Here is a 22,318-nt window from a genome sequence, read left to right on the forward strand (position 1 = left end):
ATGAGTTCTAAACCAAAATAATTATTTCCTAGTCGCCTATTTCAAATTTTACTCAGATATCTTCTAGTTACATACATTTGGGACTATAACTCACAATTTACGCTTGAAATTTATTGAATATTATTTATCGAATATCTTATCTTTTCAAGGAACAAATCGTTTTATTTGCAATGTATTAAGGGCCTATAAATTCATATTAGAATAGTTTACAACACTATTCAAAAGGTCCTTTTTTAATAGGGAGCTTTAGGTCAGGAGAATGCGTTTGATCAGTGAAGAATGCAAGAAAACACTCATGTGGTCGGGGCTTCGCCCCGAACTCCACTGATAAGTAATGAGCTGTAGATGTCAGGAGAATGCGTTTCTGCAGTGAATAATGCAGAAAACGCTTTTGGCGTCGGGGCTTCGACCCGAACTCCATTGATTGATAATGAGCTGTAGATGTCAGGAGAATACTTTTCTTCAGTGAAGAATGCAAGAAAACACTTTTGGCGCCGGGGCTTCGCCACGAACTACACTGATGAATAATGAGCTGTAGATGTCAGGAGAATGGGTTTCTGCAGTGAAGATTGCAAGAAAACGCTTTTGGAGTCGGGGCTTCGCCCCGAACTCCATTGATTAATAATGTGCTGTAGATGTCAGGAGAATACTTTTCTTCAGTGAAGAATGCAAGAAAACAATTTTGGCGGCGGGGCTTCGCCCCGAACCTCATTGGAGAAGCATACAGCGTTCCCCCAGACCTCCAAGCTTGCAAGAGAAAGGCCTCAACATGACTGGGTTTTTTTTTTCGCCGAAGGTTGAGAAACACTGCTTTTTTTAAAATTCTTATATATATATATATATGCTGTACGTACGTTTATGCATAGGGTTAGGTTTACTGGGCGCTAGGGTTAGGGTTTGAAAAAAAATCGCCCCCCCCCCACTCCAAAGTTCTAGATCCGCTAGTGATGACAACCCCAAATTAGGTCCCGGGCAATCCGTTTCGCATAGGGCCCCACAACCTGTAGGACCGGCCCTGGATCTATATAATATAGACGTTACTGCTAAAAAAAAAATAAGTACTACCTACGCATTTGTGCGTCAATCTACTTATGCATGTTAATCAATGACGTAAACCTTGCTAAGTCTTGGTTTTACTGGCAGATTCAGGCAACCCATTCTATGGCACTAGGTAGGCTAAGAAGGAGCACTTGTACGAATTTGTTCTAGCGTATGGAAAATGGTGGAATTAGAAATGTGCCTCTATCTTTGTGTCTTTCTGAGCATTTCATTAGGTTTTGTTTTTCTATTGAGAAATTATGGTTCAATGTTTTATGTATTATAGCTACTTTCACTTTCCTTTTTATTCTTCTGTCCTGAAGTGTCTAAAGGTTTAGTGATTTTACTCATGCTGTTACTCACTAATCAAATTGTATTATTCGTTTGAAATATTTTGTATTTGTTATATCATCATATGATTCCTAAACAGAGGATGCATATTCTAATATTTGCCTAAAGTGCAATAGCATTTCAGTTTTATGTTTTTGTTTGAGTTGTAAAAATTTCTTCTATGAAAGGTGCCTTCTCTCCATAAAAAAACCTTTATGTTCTGCTGAAGACAAACGTTGAAAGTGTAGAAAGACAACTTAGTATTCGACTGTTGCCCTGGGTCGGACACATATCCCGTATCGTATGGAATTACGACTGCATGCCTAAGGCAATATTTTTGGGCGATCTTAAAGTATGACGACGTAACAGAGGTGCCCTCAGGAAGCACCATCAACCAGGCGCCAGTTTTTGACCTCGACATCATCTGCTCCAGCTATAAAACGGCTGTACTGACTATCAAACAGTTGTTGACTTTGACATCATCTGCCACAGCACAACAAGGCTGTGATGACTTCCAAACAGTTGTTGACCTTGGCATCATGCGCCACAGCACAACTAGGCTGTAATGACTATCGAACAGTGGTTGACATTGACATTATCTGCCACAGAACAACAAGGCTGTGATGACTGCCAAACAGTTGTTGACCTTGGCATCATGTGCCACAGCACAACTAGGCTGTACTGACTATCGAACAGTGGTTGACATTGACATTATCTGCCACAGAACAACAAGGCTGTGATGACTGCCAAACAGTTGTTGACATTGACATCATCTGCCACAGCACAACAAAGCTGTGATTACTACCAAACAGTTGTTGACCTTGGCATCATACTCCACAGCACAACAAGACTGTGATGACATCAAACAGTTGTTGACCTTGACATCATGTGCTCCAGCACAACAAGGCTGCAATGACTACCAGTTGTTGTTCCGGACACCATCTAGCCCATTGACAACCCAGAACCTTTTTCTTAAAACATAAAGTTAACAGTGTAGCCAGCGACACTAAGGATGTGCCTAGGAGACTCTGACGCTTCCTGTCAATGAGTTCGAAAGTTAAAAGTGGGACTAAGGGCGACAATCATCAGGGGGAGGGAACAATTAAACACATTGAAATGTACTCTAAGAGGGAAAAAATAGCAAAACATATAAATGATGGTATTTGCAAATAGCAAACTAAAATAAAAGTTGTTGACTTCACCGAGTTTCTAGAGATGCACTCATACGCATAGCCTACATAGCACGGCGAAAGACTAGCAGGGGAGAACAACACACTTTGGCAATCGCTTGGCATAGTTCTGTGTGTGTTGATACGAATCGTCCCCCTTATTTTCTACTGTGTGTTTCTTGTTCAAATAACATCGGTCTCTCTCTCTGTCTTGTACACTCAATCCATTTTTATTTTCAAAACGATGGGGTGAACATTATGATAGCAAAGGGAAACAACAGATTTTTATTTTCTCCCATAGAATTCAGAAGTTGTTAACGATGGGCGTGAGGAACTAAACCTCCAACATATCTCTTCCATGGGGAGACCCGTATTCTCACTGGCTTTCTTCCTTATTTTCAAACCTCCTCAGCAGAGGCGTAGCGAGCACGTCAATTTATCGACCGCCCCTTCCTTTTTTTTTTTTCAGAAACATCACATAGTAATATAGATTTAAATATAGACTTAATAAATAATAAGAATATAATAAAAATAACAATATAATTTATTACCTAATCTACAATATACATGCATTACAAACTTCGCTTCTACAAAATACTATACTGGTTTTCGTGCTCAAAATGAACATTGATTCTCTCTACTGTTTGCAGATTCACGTTAAACTGTATGTTTAAATGAGCCCACCCAATTCTAATTGGTACCTGACTTAAGTTGGGGAAACTAAAGGCGGTTGGTCGTTGTGCTGGCCACATGACACCCTGCTAGTTAACCGTTGGCCAAAGAAAAAGATTATCTTAACATCCTCTACCCTATAGATGACAAGGTCTGAACGTGTATCTCAAACTCCTTGAGGGATCTCTAAATGGTGTCTTACAACCGCTTGCTTTTCTGCACACAGCTCCCCATAAAAAGTCGTTAGGGAGACTATTTTCAGGCATAAGGACTGCATATCCTGCCCAACGTATATGGTCAAACCAATTCACCAGCTGAAATTTTCTTAGTTTAGGTGTGAGGAGTTTAGCTTTTTGATGTGGCCATGTAGACTTTCAGTTTTGTAGTTATGATAATTCCTCCAAATAAAATAGTCACAAAACCAGACATTCTCATAGATGGCCCAAAACTAATCAAACTAAGTACCATAAAGAGTAAAGGCCAATCTCGATGATCAGGTAGGTTTGAATGTTGCACTCGCCAGTGCCGCTTTTGGCAGACTTCAAGAACAAGTTATGGTGACGGAGAAGTCAAGAGAGGACTCAGCATTAAGATAACTGGCCTGGTGTCAGATTGCATACCTTGCGTTCAACAAGAATTGGGAACAAAATAAAGTATCGTTTGTTATTAGTGTAAAATTAATGTTAAAATTTTGAGTTACTGTAATCCAATGATTGTAAAATTTGTTTAATATCTGAAAACACGGCCAATAACTCTTTATCACATTCAACATCAAAATTGATGATTCTTCCACTAAAAGCGCAGGCACTGAAGCAAGGGACTTGACGTGTTCAGTAAGACGTCTTGTAGCGTGCCTAGATATTTACTTTGCGTCTGTTGAAGCAAGGGACTTGACGTGTTCAGTAAGACGTCTTGTAGCGTGCCTAGATATTTACTTTGCGTCTGTTGAAGCAAGGGACTTGACGTGTTCAGTAAGACGTCTTGTAGCGTGCCTAGATATTTACTTTGCGTCTGTTGAAACAAGGGACTTGACGTGTTCAGTAAGACGTCTTGTAGCGTGCCTAGATATTTACTTTGCGTCTGTTGAAGCAAGGGACTTGACGTGTTCAGTAAGACGTCTTGTAGCGTGCCTAGATATTTACTTTGCGTCTGTTGAAACAAGGGACTTGACGTGTTCAGTAAGACGTCTTGTAGCGTGCCTAGATATTTACTTTGCGTCTGTTGAAGCAAGGTACTTGACGTGTTCAGTAAGACGTCTTGTAGCGTGCCTAGATATTTACTTTGCGTCTGTTGAAGCAAGGTACTTGACGTGTTCAGTAAGACGTCTTGTAGCGTGCCTAGATATTTACTTTGCGTCTGTTGAAGCAAGGTACTTGACGTGTTCAGTAAGACGTCTTGTAGCGTGCCTAGATATTTACTTTGCGTCTGTTGAAGCAAGGGACTTCACTCGGAAGAAAAGTTGGCAGTTCTAACGCTAGTAAGGACAAGCTAGAATCTTTGTTTTCTTGAAATGTGCTTTATAAATCGATTGTGTAGAAGACGCTTGCCGCTAAACCATGTAGGAGACAAAACGACTTGTCCTCATTTAATAATACATTTTTACAATCATTGGATATTTATTTTTAACTAAATTACCAGAAAATCGTATTTGTCTACAAAATGTTTTGGTCGCCCCTATGAGTGTGGCGCCCGGGGGGATGATGCATCCCCCTTGCACACCCTCCACCATGCCTCTGTTGCTTAGTGCCTCGTTTGGTGCATTAATTGGCGAGGTCAGTCTCTGAATATAATCAAAAGACCTGACTGAGGAGTCTTGTTCAAAAAAATATTTTTCTAAAATTATAAATAATTACAAAAACAACAACAACAAATTCTCTAATATTAATAACACAAAAAATGACACATAAAATGAATTATAAAATGACTTCTATTTGTATAATATAGATCTACATAGGTGTAAGGATTATAAAGAGAAATAGATGCTGAAACCATTGTCGTTATGACGTAATTAAAGCATTAACACAAGTCAGACCCAAGCAAACAAGATATCGAACATCCAGGAATACACACACACATCCTTAGCAAACATCCAGGAATACATGCACACATCCTTTGCAAACATGCACATATCCTTAGCTAACATCCAGGAATACATGCACACATCCTTAGCAAACATCCAGGAATTCACACACACACATCCTTAGCAAACATCCAGGAATACATGCACACACATCCTTAGAAAACATACAGGAATACATGCACACACACATCCTTAGCAAACATCCAGGAATACATGCACACACATCCTTAGCAAACATCCAGGAATACATGTACACACACATATCCTTAGCAAACATCCAGGAATACATGCACACATCCTTAGCACACATCCTTAGCAAACATCCAGGAATACATGCACACACACACATCCTTAGCAAACATCCAGGAATACATGCACACACATCCTTAGCAAACATCCAGGAATACATGTACACACACATATCCTTAGCAAACATCCAGGAATACATGCACACACATCCTTAGCAAACATCCAGGAATACATGTACACACACATATCCTTAGCAAACATCCAGGAATACATGCACACACACATCCTTAGCAAACATCCAGGAATACATGCACACACATCCTTAGCAAACATCCAGGAATACATGCACACATCCTTAGCACACATCCTTAGCAAACATCCAGGAATACATGCACACACACACATCCTTAGCAAACATCCAGGAATACATGCACACACACATCCTTAGCAAACATCCAGGAATACATGCACACACATCCTTAGCAAACATCCAGGAATACATGCACACACACATCCTTAGCAAACATCCAGGAATACATGCACACACATCCTTAGCAAACATCCAGGAATACATGTACACACATACATCCTTAGCAAACATCCAGGAATACATGCACACACATACATCCTTAGCAAACATCCAGGAATACATGCACACACACACATCCTTAGCAAACATCCAGGAATACATGCACACACACACATCCTTAGGAATAATCCAGGAATACATGCAAACACACACACATCCTTAGCAAACATCCAGGAATACATGCACACACACACATCCTTAGCAAACATCCAGGAATACATGCACACACACACATCCTTAGGAATAATCCAGGAATACATGCAAACACACACACATCCTTAGCAAACATCCAGGAATACATGCACACACATCCTTAGCAAACATCCAGGAATACATGCACACACATCCTTAGCAAACATCCAGGAATACATGCACACACATCCTTAGCAAACATCCAGGAATACATGCACACATCTTTATCATGGTGCTATTAGTATCATTTCTCACAAGCAAAAAGGCGAGTCTTGCAAGTTCTTGGATGAAGATTATGAGTGCAATATTTCAGGTGGTTATGGAAACCCAGCAAACAATGATGTTCTAGCGAGCAAATACTGGTATGGACAGTATAGAGGGTCTTCTTATAGTCCGATAGTATTGATGGGCAGGGCACATATCCCGTTACAATTCCATAAGGGGATGAACTATGCCAAAGGACCCATGGAAAGGCTTTAAAGACCAGCTTGCCAACTTGCCTTAACTGACATGGCTGCAGGCAGCTTGGAACAAGACAGCTGGAGATCACAGGCGCATGGTAAACCTTTGAGACCAAAAGAAAATCCACAGTCCGAGGAAAGGCTTAGACAGCAAATAGAAAATATAAATCAACCACCGGCATACAATGCTTATGTCTGCGCTGGATGTGGCAAAATATCTAGGTTGCAGCTGGGGCTGAGTAACCACGTGAAAAACTGCATTCCAAATTCACCTTTGGACTCAAAGACAAACCTTATTATGTGCTCATCAAATCATAAATCTGACACATGAACTCAGTGCTAAAGAAGTATATCAACATGTTACATAAACATTTAATAAACACTAAAGCTTCCATCCTGAAGAAAATTTCACTCTCAAAAGTTAATTCACTTATCTGTTACTTAGCACCATTCTAAAAAGTTCTTTAACATCGTTGTAAAAATAGCAGAAGTTTTGAGCTTTGAGAACAAAATAATTATGGTCAATCAACAAGGCATGTACACAGCTTTTATGGGAGTGCATAGTGGTGCTAGATATATTTTATAGAAGTATCAAGTGATAGTGAGATTGGCAAGATATTTTCTATTTTATATATATTAATATATATATATATATATATATATATATATATATATATATATATATAGGCCTATATATATATATATATATATATATATAAATATATATATATAGGCCTATATATATATATATATATATATATATAGGCCTATATATATATATATATATATATATATATAGGGAGAGATAGATAGATATATATATAAGGATATTATTTTTCTTGAATTTAATGCATATTCTAATAAATGATATCTAACAAAAAAAGTAACTCTTGCTTTAAAAAAAGAAGAGCTATAACTCAAGGCCAACACCACCCTACAGAATCACTATCAGATTACACAAATGATATAGAATGAATGTGATATCATTGAAACTGCGGATGTAATCAGATCTATATACTTTTAAATATAGGTTTGTTTGATTACCTTGTAAAAAGTTAAAAGAATTAAAGAGTATTGCAAATCATATTATTATAAATAATAATAATAATTATTATTATTATCGCAGAGTCCTTCATTTAACAAATAAAGGATAAGTGCAATGTTTGATATGACAATATTAATTATTTAAATAACAAGTATTTTATAATTAATTAAAAACACTTATTTACATAGTCACATATTATCCAATCCAATAGTTAGTTTATTAAGGTTATCACAGATATTTTTAAAAATTTATATTTCTATGCAAAATGGTCCTAATAAGAAATAAAACCTTTCTGATCAATGAAAATTTTTATATAAGAATTTTGAAACAATGGATCACATTTTTGGTAAAAAAAAATGAAATATCACATTTTATAATATAGGAAATATCAGATTTTATAATAAATGAAATATCACATTTTGTAGTAAAGGAAATATCCACATTTTGTAATAAATAAAATGCAACATTTTATTTTATAGTAAATGTAGTATCACATTTTAAAACAAATCACATTAATTCCGTTATCAGTGATATCTATTTGTTTATTCATTTGAAAAACAAATCCAAAATTAAAATCTTATTATTAATTATATAAATAGGACAAAGGAGAGCTTAAAAAATGTTTACATAAGTTTTCTTTTTTTTTAATATTTCATTTGTATGCAATAATAACATTCATTACATAGTTTTATGGAAAATTACAAGTATCTAGTCTACATACTGTACATCAAATAATTCTAACAAAAATAAGCACCAAGAAATGAAGTATTACATAACTAAATATCACAAGTTGCGGAGGAAAAGAATAAATACATTTTAAAATAACATATATCACACTGCTAATTATGTTACTCTGTCAGTATCAAAGTCTCAACATCTGTCAACAAAAAGATGGCCAAGGAGTTGAATCCTTGCTTTGAAAATCTGTTTCTTTTATCCTCTTAAGTCCTTAATGATGTCAAGTACTTTGTGCGCCCTGACCAGCCTTATCACAACATAGTCACCCCCACAGTAGTGTTTCTATAATCAATATGACCAGACAATGATGATAGCTGTAAATAAGTCTGATCATAAAGGTTATGAATTCAAACCTCAATCCAGTCCTTCAGAAGATTGGTTTATGGGGCAATAATCTTCATTTCTAAAGGAATGTCAGACATGTATAAAATTAAATAACTGACAGCAACCCTGACCTACACAAATTCAATTCTCCATTTTCTACTCTCTCTACCTACTTTTCTAAACATAACTATTTAATGCTGTTCAGGAACAAGACAAAATAAAGTTTACCTTGACACTGTTAATAAATACTGGCAGACTGTACATTAAGAGAGTAATTATAATTAAAAATAATTATTTTCTTTCAATGGCTGCTCTGATAGTTTTGTCCAGAATGCTGACCCAGTTAAACTTCTGCTCGGCTGTGTCTGCTGCACAAATCACATTCTGTTTGGGTGTCTCCACACTAAAACCATTTTTCACATCTGAAATTTGACAGCGGAAAAAAAAGTTTTTTTAAAGTAATTATAAGATCAAAGCAGAAATGTAGGTCAACAAAGTTGTTTGATTCAATATAATAAAATCTGTCTTCCAGTCTAACTAATACAAGCTCTTCCCTTTATAATTTTTAACAAATTTTTGTCAATATCCAAACAATTTAATTGTTAAAAAATATTAGGGAATGTGCTTTTATTAACCTGTAGACAAAATTAGAAGCTTTAGGCTAGGGGTGCACTGGATAGTACTTTTTGATATCCGGCCGGAGCCGGATATAACCGGATAGTACAATTAGATATTCGGCCGGAGCCGGAGCCGGATACCTACATGACTCAAACAGCTCGTTTTACTGAAGTTTTTGCAAATCTTCTATATAACATACCTATATTCATATTATTTTGTTATTTACATTCTTACTTTAAACTCTATCACTGATTGATAAATTAAAATGAACAGCATTTTTTTTTACAGATATGCTTATCATAAACTAATCTTTGTAACATGAGATGGTATGTGCGTATGTATTGTAAAGTAGAATGTGGGATAACTCATGCAGAATATATAAACATATATGTAACTAATGTAGATCTTTCAAAGGTAAAGTTCACTCTTGGTTTTATAGCGTAAATCTTTCTTAAGTACAATCTAAGTTGTATAGTGGGTAGATGTTTGTGTTCATGTATTTGACACCATCAACTTGTCATTAGGCTCGTGTTTTAAAGGCCACAAACCGCTTCTGGTTTGTATCTAATACAGATAATGGCTTAGTAAATATCTTAAGTACAGCAAATTTGCGGCCGTATGCTGGCCATTAAATTTTGTACAATGCAAAACATAGCTGCTTCGGTCAAATGACTCATTCAACCAATGGGCAGTTAAACCAAAATATGATTCGGTGGTATTATCAGCTGTCCAAGTGTCAGTTGAGAAAGCGATGCTTTTAGCATCAGATAGCATTTCACGAAGCTTTGAGGAAATATTGTCGTAGATATCTGGAATAACACGTTCTGTAAAATATTTGCGACTAGGCACAGTGTATCTTTTCTCCAGTACTTGTAAAAGTCCAATAAATCCAGGCTTCTCAACTACTTGGTAAGGTTCCATGTCAGTTGCAATAATCTTTGCTATGGCCAAGTGAATGCGTTTAGCATTATCACTATTAATATCCCACAATTTAGCTTTGTCTAAGACCTCTTTAATCCCTGGTTGCTGCTTGTGTGTGAGGCTTGACGAATCACTGGAGCTCGTAGACGTGCTGGCACAGGCAGTGATATTACTTGATGCTGATTTCAATGCAGTCATTTCGTTGAATAAGTCTGGGTGTTTCGAGCGTAGATGACTAATCATAGTGGTGGTTGAGAAGTCTTTAGGTTTGCCTGGTTTACCACGTGACATTACTATTTTACAAGCATTGCAAACTGCTTTAGAGTTGTCCATTGTTTTGACATTAAAGTAACGCCATATAAGTGATGACTTTTTATCAGCCATTATTATTGTTGTCCAATTTACTAAAGGCCCTTACAAGCCACTTTAATACCCGTGGCTTGTGTAACAAAATACTTGTAGGGATGTGTCCTGTAGTTCAGCGCCCTAATTGACATTTCTCTCCAAGTAAACAAACTTAGTGTCATCATCTAGTGACCTCTAGACAGTGTCAATATGTCTTAACAATATCCGGTGCACCCCTACTTTAGGCAGATGTTATTAAACTTTATCATAAAATGTATTTGGTTGAGAAATGCCTATGACTAAGAGCTGGCTATGATTGAGAGCTGGCTATGATTGAGAGCTGGCTATGATTTAGAGCTGGCTATGATTTAGAGATGGCTATGATTTAGAGGTGGCTATGATTTAGAGATGGCTATGATTGAGAGCTGGCTATGATTGAGAGCTGGCTATAATTTAGAGGTGGCTTTGATTGAGAGCTGGCTATAATTTAGAGGTGGCTATGATTGAGAGCTGGGCTATGATTGAGAGCTGGCTATGATTTAGAGATGGCTATGATTTAGAGGTGGCTATGATTTAGAGATGGCTATGACTAAGAGCTGGCTATGATTGAGAGCTGGCTATGATTGAGAGCTGGCTATGATTTAGAGGTGGCTATGATTTAGAGATGGCTATGATTTAGAGGTGGCTATGATTTAGAGATGGCTATGATTGAGAGCTGACTATGATTGAGAGCTGGCTATAATTTAGAGGTGGCTATGATTGAGAGCTGGCTATGATTGAGAGCTGGCTATGATTTAGAGGTGGCTATGATTGAGAGCTGGGCTATGATTGAGAGATGGCTATGATTTAGAGATGGCTATGATTTAGAGGTGGCTATGATTTAGAGATGGCTATGATTTAGAGATGGCTATGATTGAGAGCTGGCTATGACTAAGAGCTGGCTATGATTGAGAGCTGGCTATGATTTAGAGGTGGCTATGATTTAGAGGTGGCTATGATTTAGAGATGGCTATGATTTAGAGATGGCTATGATTGAGAGCTGGCTATGATTGAGAGCTGGCTATAATTTAGAGGTGGCTATGATTGAGAGCTGGCTATGATTGAGAGCTGGCTATGATTTAGAGGTGGCTATGATTTAGAGATGGCTATGATTTAGAGGTGGCTATGATTTAGAGATGGCTATGATTGAGAGCTGGCTATGATTTAGAGGTGGCTAAGACTGAGAGCTGTCTATGATTTAGAGGTGGCTATGATTGGAGTCTACTTATAAGCCTAATTTCCAAGTTCAAATAAATGTCTTTTTTTTTAATTCAAAACAGATGATGGTAGTTGTGCAAGATGGCCACATAATCCCCTTAAAAACAACTGGTAACAGAACCTTATGAATTAAGATCTGTGTCTCAAGATGGAACTAATATAAAGGACAAATATACAATAAAAGGCAGAAGAGAAAAAGTCTAAATAAAAAATATATATATATGGGCATCATTAATCTTAGTAAAGGCTGATGGGAATCTTTGAAAGTCTGTAAGAAAGGTTCTTTGCCTTGCAACGTCTCAGTATGCTTCCATGATTAATCGTTGGTACAGTAATCTCAATTTTTTTTTTTTAAATATGTTAATTTTATATTTTGAGAACATGATTAAGAATTCTATTTTAACAAAATATATTTTAAAAATTACACTAGTGAAACTGATGTCAGCCATTCAATAAAATCCAATTAAGTTCTAATAATTGTAGTCTAATTCTAACTTCATTGATGATTCTTAGCCGAATGTTAGCTTTGGCTTTATGGAATCCTAATGAGCCATGAATAAAATTATGACCAGATTAATTTAGAACTTTTACTTTGACATACTTATTGAAGTGATATAGTATGTTAATATGGATCACTTAAATATCATTGGCTATTATTGAAGGTCACTTAAATATCACAGTGCTGTTTCTTGTGTCAATAAAAAACTATGAAACTCACATTTGGAATCTGGCATGTCTACCACTTTCATGCGTATTAGACTCATACTGGTTTCATACTTGTAGATAAACTCAACAGCTCGGCTGAATGGGAAATGTTTGGATGTTCTTCTTGTAATCAATAAGGCATCATTGAACAGATACAATCCTAACATGGCTATTTCTTGGAAAGATCTAAAACATAAAAAATGTTTAAACATTTTGATTAAATATTTTATCATTCATTGTATATTTGTTTTACATTTCAATATTTTCAAAGAAAATGTTATAAAATGTTGTAAATGTTGAACCATATTTGTCAACCTCAAATTTGTGTATTTTTATAATTGACGGGTGACACGGTTTTCATGAATAAAATTTAGATAAAACGTGTGCTAGTGAATTATCACTAAATTTGACATTTAACAATGCTTTTTGGAAAGCTAACATAATTTACCTAAACTCTGGTACAGAAGACTCTGTGGGTGCTCTCAGCTGAGCGACATCTATATGGTTTATCAGGTATCTGTTTGCTTCAAGTAAAGCCTGGGTATAATTGATAACACATGAATATGGTGTAAGTGTCATTCAAACAATGAGCAAACAGTGCTAAGAGACATTGTTCTTATACATAGTGTACACTTTTTTAAACTTATTTTATATTTAAACATTTAATGACTATCTGAAACAAGTATTGATCACACACAAAAAGAAAAGTTAATATGCTCACAGGGCAATTCAGTATTTTTCTAGTCAGGGACACCAACTGCTTTTCTCTCTCCATCCTGACCTTACACTGTTTGAGGTAAATACAGAGCATTTTTACAATATTTAAAAAATAATAATTAAAGACCCTTAAAGTACTTTCAGAGTATAAAATGAATTGACTTTTAATAAATAAACATTGTATCAATGCTTTAATGTTGAAAACTATTTTTTTTTAAAAAGTAATATTACAAAAGATAGACAATCTTCTGACACCAAAGTTTTTCAGTATATTATATTCTTTATTAATATTAGTGTGATTCATAAATAATTTAAAAGTGACTTTAAAGTGATAACTAGATTTCAGAGTGAACTTGTGAAATAAGCTGAGACACAAGAAATTGAATCAAGAATAAAAAAAAGAGATACAAAGCAAAATGGCTAGAAACTTGACAAAATGGAATATGAAAGCTAATCAAACAAAACACAGTGATTTAGCTTCTCTTTTGATACACTCACCATTTATTCAAAATTATTAGTTGCTGATCATCTCATTCAAAACTATTTTAAAATAGGATGGTCATTAAAAGATGAAAGTATTGGTCTATCATTTTATTGAATAATAGGTTTGACATAATAAGAATAATAATAGAGATAGTTGAACAGTAACATGGATATAAAATACAAAGTTAGTAAATCCCTGACTTTTATATTTGCTACAAGTTAAAGTGTACAATATTGAATACTACAGAAAACAATAAGAACCTCTCGTATTCCTCTGTCTAGTTCAGTGAGCGTGTTGATAGCATTCGCTAGGTCTTGGCGGTCTGGATGAGTTCTGGGCGTGTGCAGTTCAAACCAGGTCAACAGTTTCACATACTCTGAGATTCTATTCACAGGCAGCAGAAGTATTTCTTGCAGCCTAAAATGAAATGAGAAAAACTGAGCTCTGCAAAGTTACTTAAGTTTGCTTTCTGTTAGTTTCAGAAAAAATTAACTTTTAAACTCAAGTAGGTTAAAAATGTGTGTGCACCTACTTTAATTTCACCAAAGGAACTTCTGAACTGGATCATAATTTTGTTAATTTTGAAATTAAAGCTGGTTTGTGTGGTTTTAAAAAAGCATTAGCTATAAAGAAAAGTTTTTATATGTCTTGATTTTTGTCAGTAAGTTAAGAACTTGTTATCTGTGGGGGAAGATAATGTAAAGCTCATCTGTTTCTATGACCAACAGTCTTTACTACACCAGCTTATGTTGGATGGATTCAGGAGCATCCTAAAAATCCCAAAGTTCCTAATCCCAATCTTCACCTGGTTAGGATTTCAAGATCCAGCTCTTTAGCTATTGGCCAACACAGATAATAAAAATAATAATGAGTTATGCTTATTTGTTTTTAATTGCTTATTTCTAGAACATTGAATGCTTAAAGATCATATACAAATAATCAGCTTTTTTTTATATAATGTATAACATTAAGATATATAAATAGGTTCCCATCCTTCATTATTATTTCTAACAACCTGGCCATAGGTACCAATCATATGTAATGTAAAGTTCTCTTTTCAGAGCTTGCATCAATAGGGCAGATGATGCTAAAGACATCTGTTTCTGTGGCACATGGTTAATGAGGGTGTCATGTAATCAGCACAATGACCAACCGCCTTTACTTTTCCCCAACTAATGTCAGGTACCCATTAGAATTAGGTGGACTCAGAGGTGCCCTTAAGATACTAAAATTAAAAATCCCAGTCTTCACCAGGATTCTAACCCCAGATCCCTGGTTCAGAAGCCAAGTGCTTTACTACTCAGCCACGGAGCCCCCCCCCCTCCCCCAAACAATCATATGAGCTCAAAGAAGAAAACAAGACATCAGCAACTCACATCAACATGCGTGTCTCTGGTACCCTCTCATGTCTTTGAAGAAAGGCTCTGAAAGCTGGCGTCTGCTCCTTACATCTTTCTATTGCCCTGAGAATGACCTCATAGTTGTTTGTGAAATTGGTGTAAGCTTTCAGCTTGGTGCAGAACCTGATGAAGACATCTCCAATGCAAGTGTGTTGATAGTCCCAGTCGGCCAGTTTATTCCTCAAGTCTTCCTCCAACTCTCTGAATTCATGAACACAAAAGTATTATTACGACAATATTTAAATTGTTACTAGAGAAATAAGCAAGTAAATCTTTTTTTTTTTTACAAAGCTTATATTGATTCACTCTGTCTGTTTGTGTGTCTGGTAAACAATTTTTTACATGTTATTTCTCTGACACTCAATCTCGGATCAAGCTGAAATTTTGCATAATTATTTCTTTTACCTGACAACACAAGAATCATTTAAAAAAAAAGAAAATAACCAATTATTTTATTAATTCTGTTAATAATTTTTTATGTTTGGTATCTCAAACAAGGGAAAGAAATAGTGCTTGACCAAAATGGTGGTCTAAGGTGAATTAGTCCCCTTTATAGGTTGCCACTTTAAAGTAAGTTTGAAACAAACAATACATAAACTATACAATCTTCTATAGTTATAGGCACCCTCCCAACTAAGTAGTTAAAATGTGGGCTTGAGGAGGCACAAGCCTTGAGTTCAAATTCAGGTTGTTCCTTTTTTTTTTTTGTAAATGCTTTCATTAACCGATTATGGTTAAATTCACCCAGATTACCCTTTCCTCTCCCCCTTACATTTTCCCAACTGGTCCAGATAAGCGAGAGGATCATAGCATATTGAGAAAACTAAAAGCATGAAATAGTGCTAAACATAAACAATTTATAAAAATAATTATAATCACAGATTTATTGTTGTTGGTCTAGATCGATTACAAATTTAATTTCAGAACTGATCCAAACTAATTGATACAATTACACTTTGTATAAGCTTTGTTTTTTGTTTTTTTTTTACAGTATTTCTTATGTTTTTCTTTGTTAATTGCATGTATTTCATTGCTATTCAAGTTTACACTCCTATTTCAAGATTTACAGAGTCAAAGTAAATTTCATCTTTTGATGATGATTTACAATGGTGTAGTATAATCAGCACATTGACTATACACCTGATAATCTTTGCCACAGATGTTGTGGATCTTACAGAGCATTCAGGGATGTCCTGTATACATGTTCCTCCCTAAATCAGATTTTGAACACAGGACATGGTTCGATATTCAAGCTCTTAATAACTTAGGTAATATAGCCCATAATTTATTCCTTTAAAATTTTGAAATAACAGTGTTCATATTTGAAAATACCATTTGAATATATACTAGACTTGATGGGACACTTAACACTAGATATGGTATATATTGTCATTAAATACCAACCTTACTTCCGACAAGAAAGTGAGATTGTACTTGATTGCTTGATTGTACTATTAGCATAGAATAGACTAGAATACTAAACTGAAACCTTCTCCAATTCATTGGACAGATTGAGCAATGACATTGGATGCAAACAATCATTATTAAAACATGTTTTGTTTTCTCAACATAGAAGAAGTGAAGGAGAGATGTTTGTAAAGATACAGACACCTGCAATCCCATAGAAGGACAAAAAAAGGTGGACACACACGTAAACATATGAATAAATAAATAAGAGTAAAATTTTTAAAAGTAAGCTGAAAATGTATTTGATGAAATATGTCAGTAAATCAAAGGCTGGAAAACTGAAGCTCTGTACATTCTCAAAGCAACATTTCTGTGTAGTATTTTTTGAGCAAACATAAAACTGCATGCACATAAAACTAGGTGCATATTCTCTGGAGATTATTCCACAGTACTTTTTGATGGAGAGTTTATTTCACTAATTTAGTCCACTGAGCTTTCATCAGCAAAAACACTTTTTTAGCTTTATACCAAGAAATGCAGAAAAAAACAACAACAACAAATGTTGAGAAACTGAATAACAGGTTCCTAAAATATTCCAAAATATATGAACTTGTTGCTGCTAAGATTGTAGTTGCACTTTACAACCAGATAATATGAAAAATATGCAACTGCTGCAAACAACAATGTGAATACAAGACATTTTCATACTTTAGGCAAAAGTCTGCCAGAAAGAGGCTCAACCAAAAAAGGAAAACATGTCCTCCATTTGCTGACCATCTGATAACCCAAGTAAATATTGTATTACCTTTTAGCATCATTGTACAAATAATAATAGAACCAACCTGCTGATTTTGTAGATATTCATTATGTCTGTAAATATAATCTGCACATTCTGACCACTAATTATGGCCCTGGAGAAAACAAAAACAAAAAGTTGAATCTAATAAAATTATCAAATAAAATTATTTCGCAAAAATTATTTTTAGTAATTTATCAAAATCTGATCTCACTAAAGCAAGCACTGCTTTTATATATGCTGAAACTTCTGAGATACTTTCATTCATTTATAAATGTTTCAGCACTTAATATTATTGCAGGTGTCTGAGTTTTACACAGTTATTACTTATATAAAGCTAATAAAAAAAATGTTTTTCATTTCTTTTTTGTATGCCAAATAGATTTGAACAGCTTTTATTCTTTAATATTTGAAATATATACAAGTCAGAAGAGTTTCTCTGTGTTTGTTTCAAAGGTCTGCTAGAAGTCACCTGTTAGAAGCAATGGCTGATTTCAGAGGTTTCACATACACATCATACACTGACTTGAGGGTTCTCATATATTCTGTTTCACTGGTGAGAAGTTCAAAGGCTACAGGTGTTCTTTTTTCAGGATGTCTAGCATATTGTTCAGGTGTCTAGAAATACACATCAAGGAAGAAGTGTTCTGTAAAATGTGTGCAATGTTATGTTACTGTGTTTACATAGTAAGTACAAAAAACAGGAATGGCAAAACTTAGCAAGATAGCTTTATAAAGCATGTGATGGGGCATGGTGGTGGCAGAGTAGTAAAGTACGTGATGTGGCATGGTGACAGAGTAGTAAAGTACATGATGGGGCATGGTGGCAGAGTAGTAAAGTACATGATGGGGCATGGTGGCAGAGTAGTAAAGTACATGATGGGGCATGATGGCAGAGAAGTAAAGTATGTGATGGGGCATGGTGGCAGAGTAGTAAAGTACATGATGGGGCATGGTGACAGAGTAGTAAAGTACATGATGGGGCATGGTGACAGAGTAGTAAAGTATGTGATGGGGCATGATGGCAGAGAAGTAAAGTATGTGATGGGGCATGATGGCAGAGTAGTAAAGTATGTGATGGGGCATGGTGGCAGAGTAGTAAAGTACATGATGGGGCATGGTGGCAGAGAAGTAAAGTACATGATGGAGCATGGTGGCAGAGAAGTAAAGTACATGATGGAGCATGGTGGCAGAGTAGTAAAGTACATGATGGAGCATGGTGGCAGAGTAGTAAAGTACATGATGGGGCATGGTGGCAGAGTAGTAAAGTACATGATGGAGCATGGTGGCAGAGAAGTAAAGTACATGATGGGGCATGGTGGCAGAGTAGTAAAGTACATGATGGGGCATGGTGACAGAGTAGTAAAGTACATGATGGGGCATGGTGACAGAGTAGTAAAGTATGTGATGGGGCATGATGGCAGAGAAGTAAAGTATGTGATGGGGCATGATGGCAGAGTAGTAAAGTATGTGATGGGGCATGGTGGCAGAGTAGTAAAGTACATGATGGGGCATGGTGGCAGAGAAGTAAAGTATGTGATGGGGCATGGTGGCAGAGTAGTAAAGTATGTGATGGGGCATGATGGCAGAGTAGTAAAGTATGTGATGGGGCATGGTGGCAGAGTAGTAAAGTACATGATGGGGCATGGTGGCAGAGAAGTAAAGTACATGATGGAGCATGGTGGCAGAGAAGTAAAGTACATGATGGAGCATGGTGGCAGAGTAGTAAAGTACATGATGGAGCATGGTGGCAGAGTAGTAAAGTACATGATGGGGCATGGTGGCAGAGTAGTAAAGTACATGATGGAGCATGGTGGCAGAGAAGTAAAGTACATGATGGGGCATGGTGGCAGAGTAGTAAAGTACATGATGGGGCATGGTGACAGAGTAGTAAAGTACATGATGGGGCATGGTGACAGAGTAGTAAAGTATGTGATGGGGCATGATGGCAGAGAAGTAAAGTATGTGATGGGGCATGATGGCAGAGTAGTAAAGTATGTGATGGGGCATGGTGGCAGAGTAGTAAAGTACATGATGGGGCATGGTGGCAGAGAAGTAAAGTATGTGATGGGGCATGGTGGCAGAGTAGTAAAGTATGTGATGGGGCATGGTGGCAGAGTAGTAAAGTACATGATGGGGCATGGTGACAGAGAAGTAAAGCATGTGATGGGGCATGGTGGCAGAGTAGTAAAGTATGTGATGGGGCATGGTGACAGAGTAGTAAAGTATGTGATGGGGCATGGTGACAGAGTAGTAAAGTATGTGATGGGGCATGGTGGCAGAGAAGTAAAGTATGTGATGGGGCATGGTGGCAGAGTAGTAAAGTACATGATGGGGCATGGTGACAGAGAAGTAAAGTATGTGATGGGGCATGGTGGCAGAGTAGTAAAGTATGTGATGGGGCATGGTGGCAGAGAAGTAAAGTATGTGATGGGGCATGGTGGCAGAGTAGTAAAGTACATGATGGGGCATGGTGACAGAGTAGTAAAGTATGTGATGGGGCATGGTGGCAGAGAAGTAAAGTATGTGATGGGGCATGGTGGCAGAGTAGTAAAGTATGTGATGGAGCATGGTGGCAGAGTAGTAAAGTATGTGATGGAGCATGGTGGCAGAGAAGTAAAGTATGTGATGGGGCATGGTGGCAGAGAAGTAAAGTATGTGATGGGGCATGGTGGCAGAGTAGTAAAGTATGTGATGGAGCATGGTGGCAGAGAAGTAAAGTATGTGATGGGGCATGGTGGCAGAGTAGTAAAGTATGTGATGGGGCATGATGGCAGAGTAGTAAAGTATGTGATGGGGCATGGTGGCAGAGAAGTAAAGTATGTGATGGGGCATGGTGGCAGAGTAGTAAAGTATGTGATGGAGCATGGTGGCAGAGTAGTAAAGTATGTGATGGAGCATGGTGGCAGAGTAGTAAAGTATGTGATGGGGCATGGTGGCAGAGAAGTAAAGTATGTGATGGGGCATGGTGGCAGAGTAGTAAAGTATGTGATGGAGCATGATGGCAGAGAAGTAAAGTATGTGATGGGGCATGATGGCAGAGTAGTAAAGTATTGTTACGACCCTATTGGCGGCGCAAAAGGGTTAACTATAGGCTCAGCTGACACACCCGTGAATCACTCAGGTCAGCGGGGCCATGGACAAGGGACAGTACTACGATCACACGCAAATATGACCAATGTTATGGTCATGTGATCGAAAGCCTGCGGTACGAGTGACACAGTGTGTAAGAAAGCGGCAGTTCAAGACGGGAGAGCGTTGAGACCAGGACTGTTAGTTGGCCATGAAGTCGGTCCTTGTCGAGTCCTCAAGTGTTATGTACGAGTCTAGGAAGAAATAGAGACAGTAGAGTTGTATACGGTGATGTACAGTTTAACATTCGTAGTAGCTTATTGTGTTGCCAATTGTGTCGTATTGGCTGTCTTCTACTTATTCACTCATTATTAAAGTACCAGATTATTGTGGAGCTCTTGTTGGCAGGTTCTTGATGTGTTGATGTGTTGTGTTGTGTTTAGCAGTGTTTATAGAAGGCCGGAGTAGAAGAGAATCGTAACACTGGTGTCAGAAGTGGGATCGGATCGTATCGGATAGGAACGGATCCGCTATGGCTACTATGAAAACGTTAGACCAACTCCGTGTGAAGGAACTGAAGGAAGAGCTCCGTGATCGAGGCCTGAAGACGAGCGGCAACAAAGAAACCTTACAAGCACGCCTTCGGGAAGAACTGGTGAAGGAAAAAGAAGATCCGGACACATATCTTTTTGAGGTCGAACCGGACTTGCTGGAACAGATCAATTACAAGATAGATGCCATGGACACCAAGATAGACACGATGGACTCGGGAATCAAAACGGAGTTATTGGCAATGAACCAACGCATACATGCTGTGGAGGAGAGAATCACCAACATTGACGAGCAGATGAATCAGAGGGTCAACGCAGTGGAGAAGGCCATCGACGAAATGAAGATACAAGTCCAACGCAAGCACACACCTGTACCAGAAGCAGATATGACGTCATTTGTACCTGAAGTCTCCAGGAAAATGAAGCCCCCCGTATTTGATGGTTCCGTGTCCTGGTCAGTATACAAGAAGCAATTTGACGCAGCAGCCAAAGTTAACAAATGGATCAGTGAGGAGGAGAAAGCAACAGCCCTTGTGTTATCCCTAAGAGGAAAAGCCTCCGAATTGCTACAGTCTCTACCGAACCAGCAAGACTTCGCCGCCCTAGTCCAGGCTATGGAACTCCGATACGGGGATGAACATCTGCAAGAAGTATATCGTGTGCAACTAAAGACCAGACAACAGCGCCCCGATGAAACACTACAGGAGCTAGAGACAGACATCGAACGCCTCGCACATCTAGCCTACCCAACCGCCGCACAAGATTTTCTGGAGGTCATTATTACAGACGCCTTCATTGATGCCCTTCGAGACCCCGAGTTAAAGAAAGCCACCAGAGTTAGTGGTAAACGTAAGGCCAGTGAAGCCCTCGTATATGCTCTCTCATATGAAGCCGCCAAAGACGCACCAGGGAGCACTCATCAAGGCCGAAGGTTAGAAGTCAAAGAGGAAGAATTTACACAACTTGTGAGAAGGGTGACAGAGGCAATAGATGAACGACGAACAAACCAAGTACCAGAAAGTCAACCTAGGGTTCCTGTACGATGCTGGAATTGTGGTGAACTCGGTCATATACAAAGAAGCTGCACTAGAAGATTTGCACAAACTGGAACCCATTACAGATCAGAAAGGTATGCACGACCAAATTCTCGGGGCTACC

The 22,318-nt window shown here is 37.4% G+C and overlaps 1 protein-coding gene across 3 annotated transcripts in view; it reads right to left on the minus strand.

Annotated features, from left to right (window-relative positions):
* Positions 1-7,537: 7,537 nt before the first annotated feature.
* Positions 7,538-22,318, minus strand: part of LOC106070597 (epithelial cell-transforming sequence 2 oncogene-like) — a 49,993-nt gene continuing 35,212 nt past the window's right edge. For 2 of the 3 annotated variants that reach the window (XM_056032711.1, XM_056032712.1), the window contains 8 exons: positions 18,010-18,155; positions 17,584-17,652; positions 15,311-15,535; positions 14,195-14,351; positions 13,455-13,520; positions 13,182-13,270; positions 12,747-12,919; positions 7,538-9,309 (listed from right to left, as the gene is read on the minus strand). In XM_056032711.1, the coding sequence (XP_055888686.1) occupies positions 9,179-9,309; positions 12,747-12,919; positions 13,182-13,270; positions 13,455-13,520; positions 14,195-14,351; positions 15,311-15,535; positions 17,584-17,652; positions 18,010-18,155 (1,056 nt within the window). In that variant the 3' untranslated portion in view covers positions 7,538-9,178. The remainder of the gene's footprint in view (positions 9,310-12,746; positions 12,920-13,181; positions 13,271-13,454; positions 13,521-14,194; positions 14,352-15,310; positions 15,536-17,583; positions 17,653-18,009; positions 18,156-22,318) is intronic. The other variant, XM_056032713.1, reaches the window with a different exon arrangement.

The sequence above is a fragment of the Biomphalaria glabrata genome, chromosome 6 (genome assembly GCF_947242115.1).
Source record: "Biomphalaria glabrata chromosome 6, xgBioGlab47.1, whole genome shotgun sequence".
Taxonomy (NCBI): domain Eukaryota; kingdom Metazoa; phylum Mollusca; class Gastropoda; family Planorbidae; genus Biomphalaria; species Biomphalaria glabrata.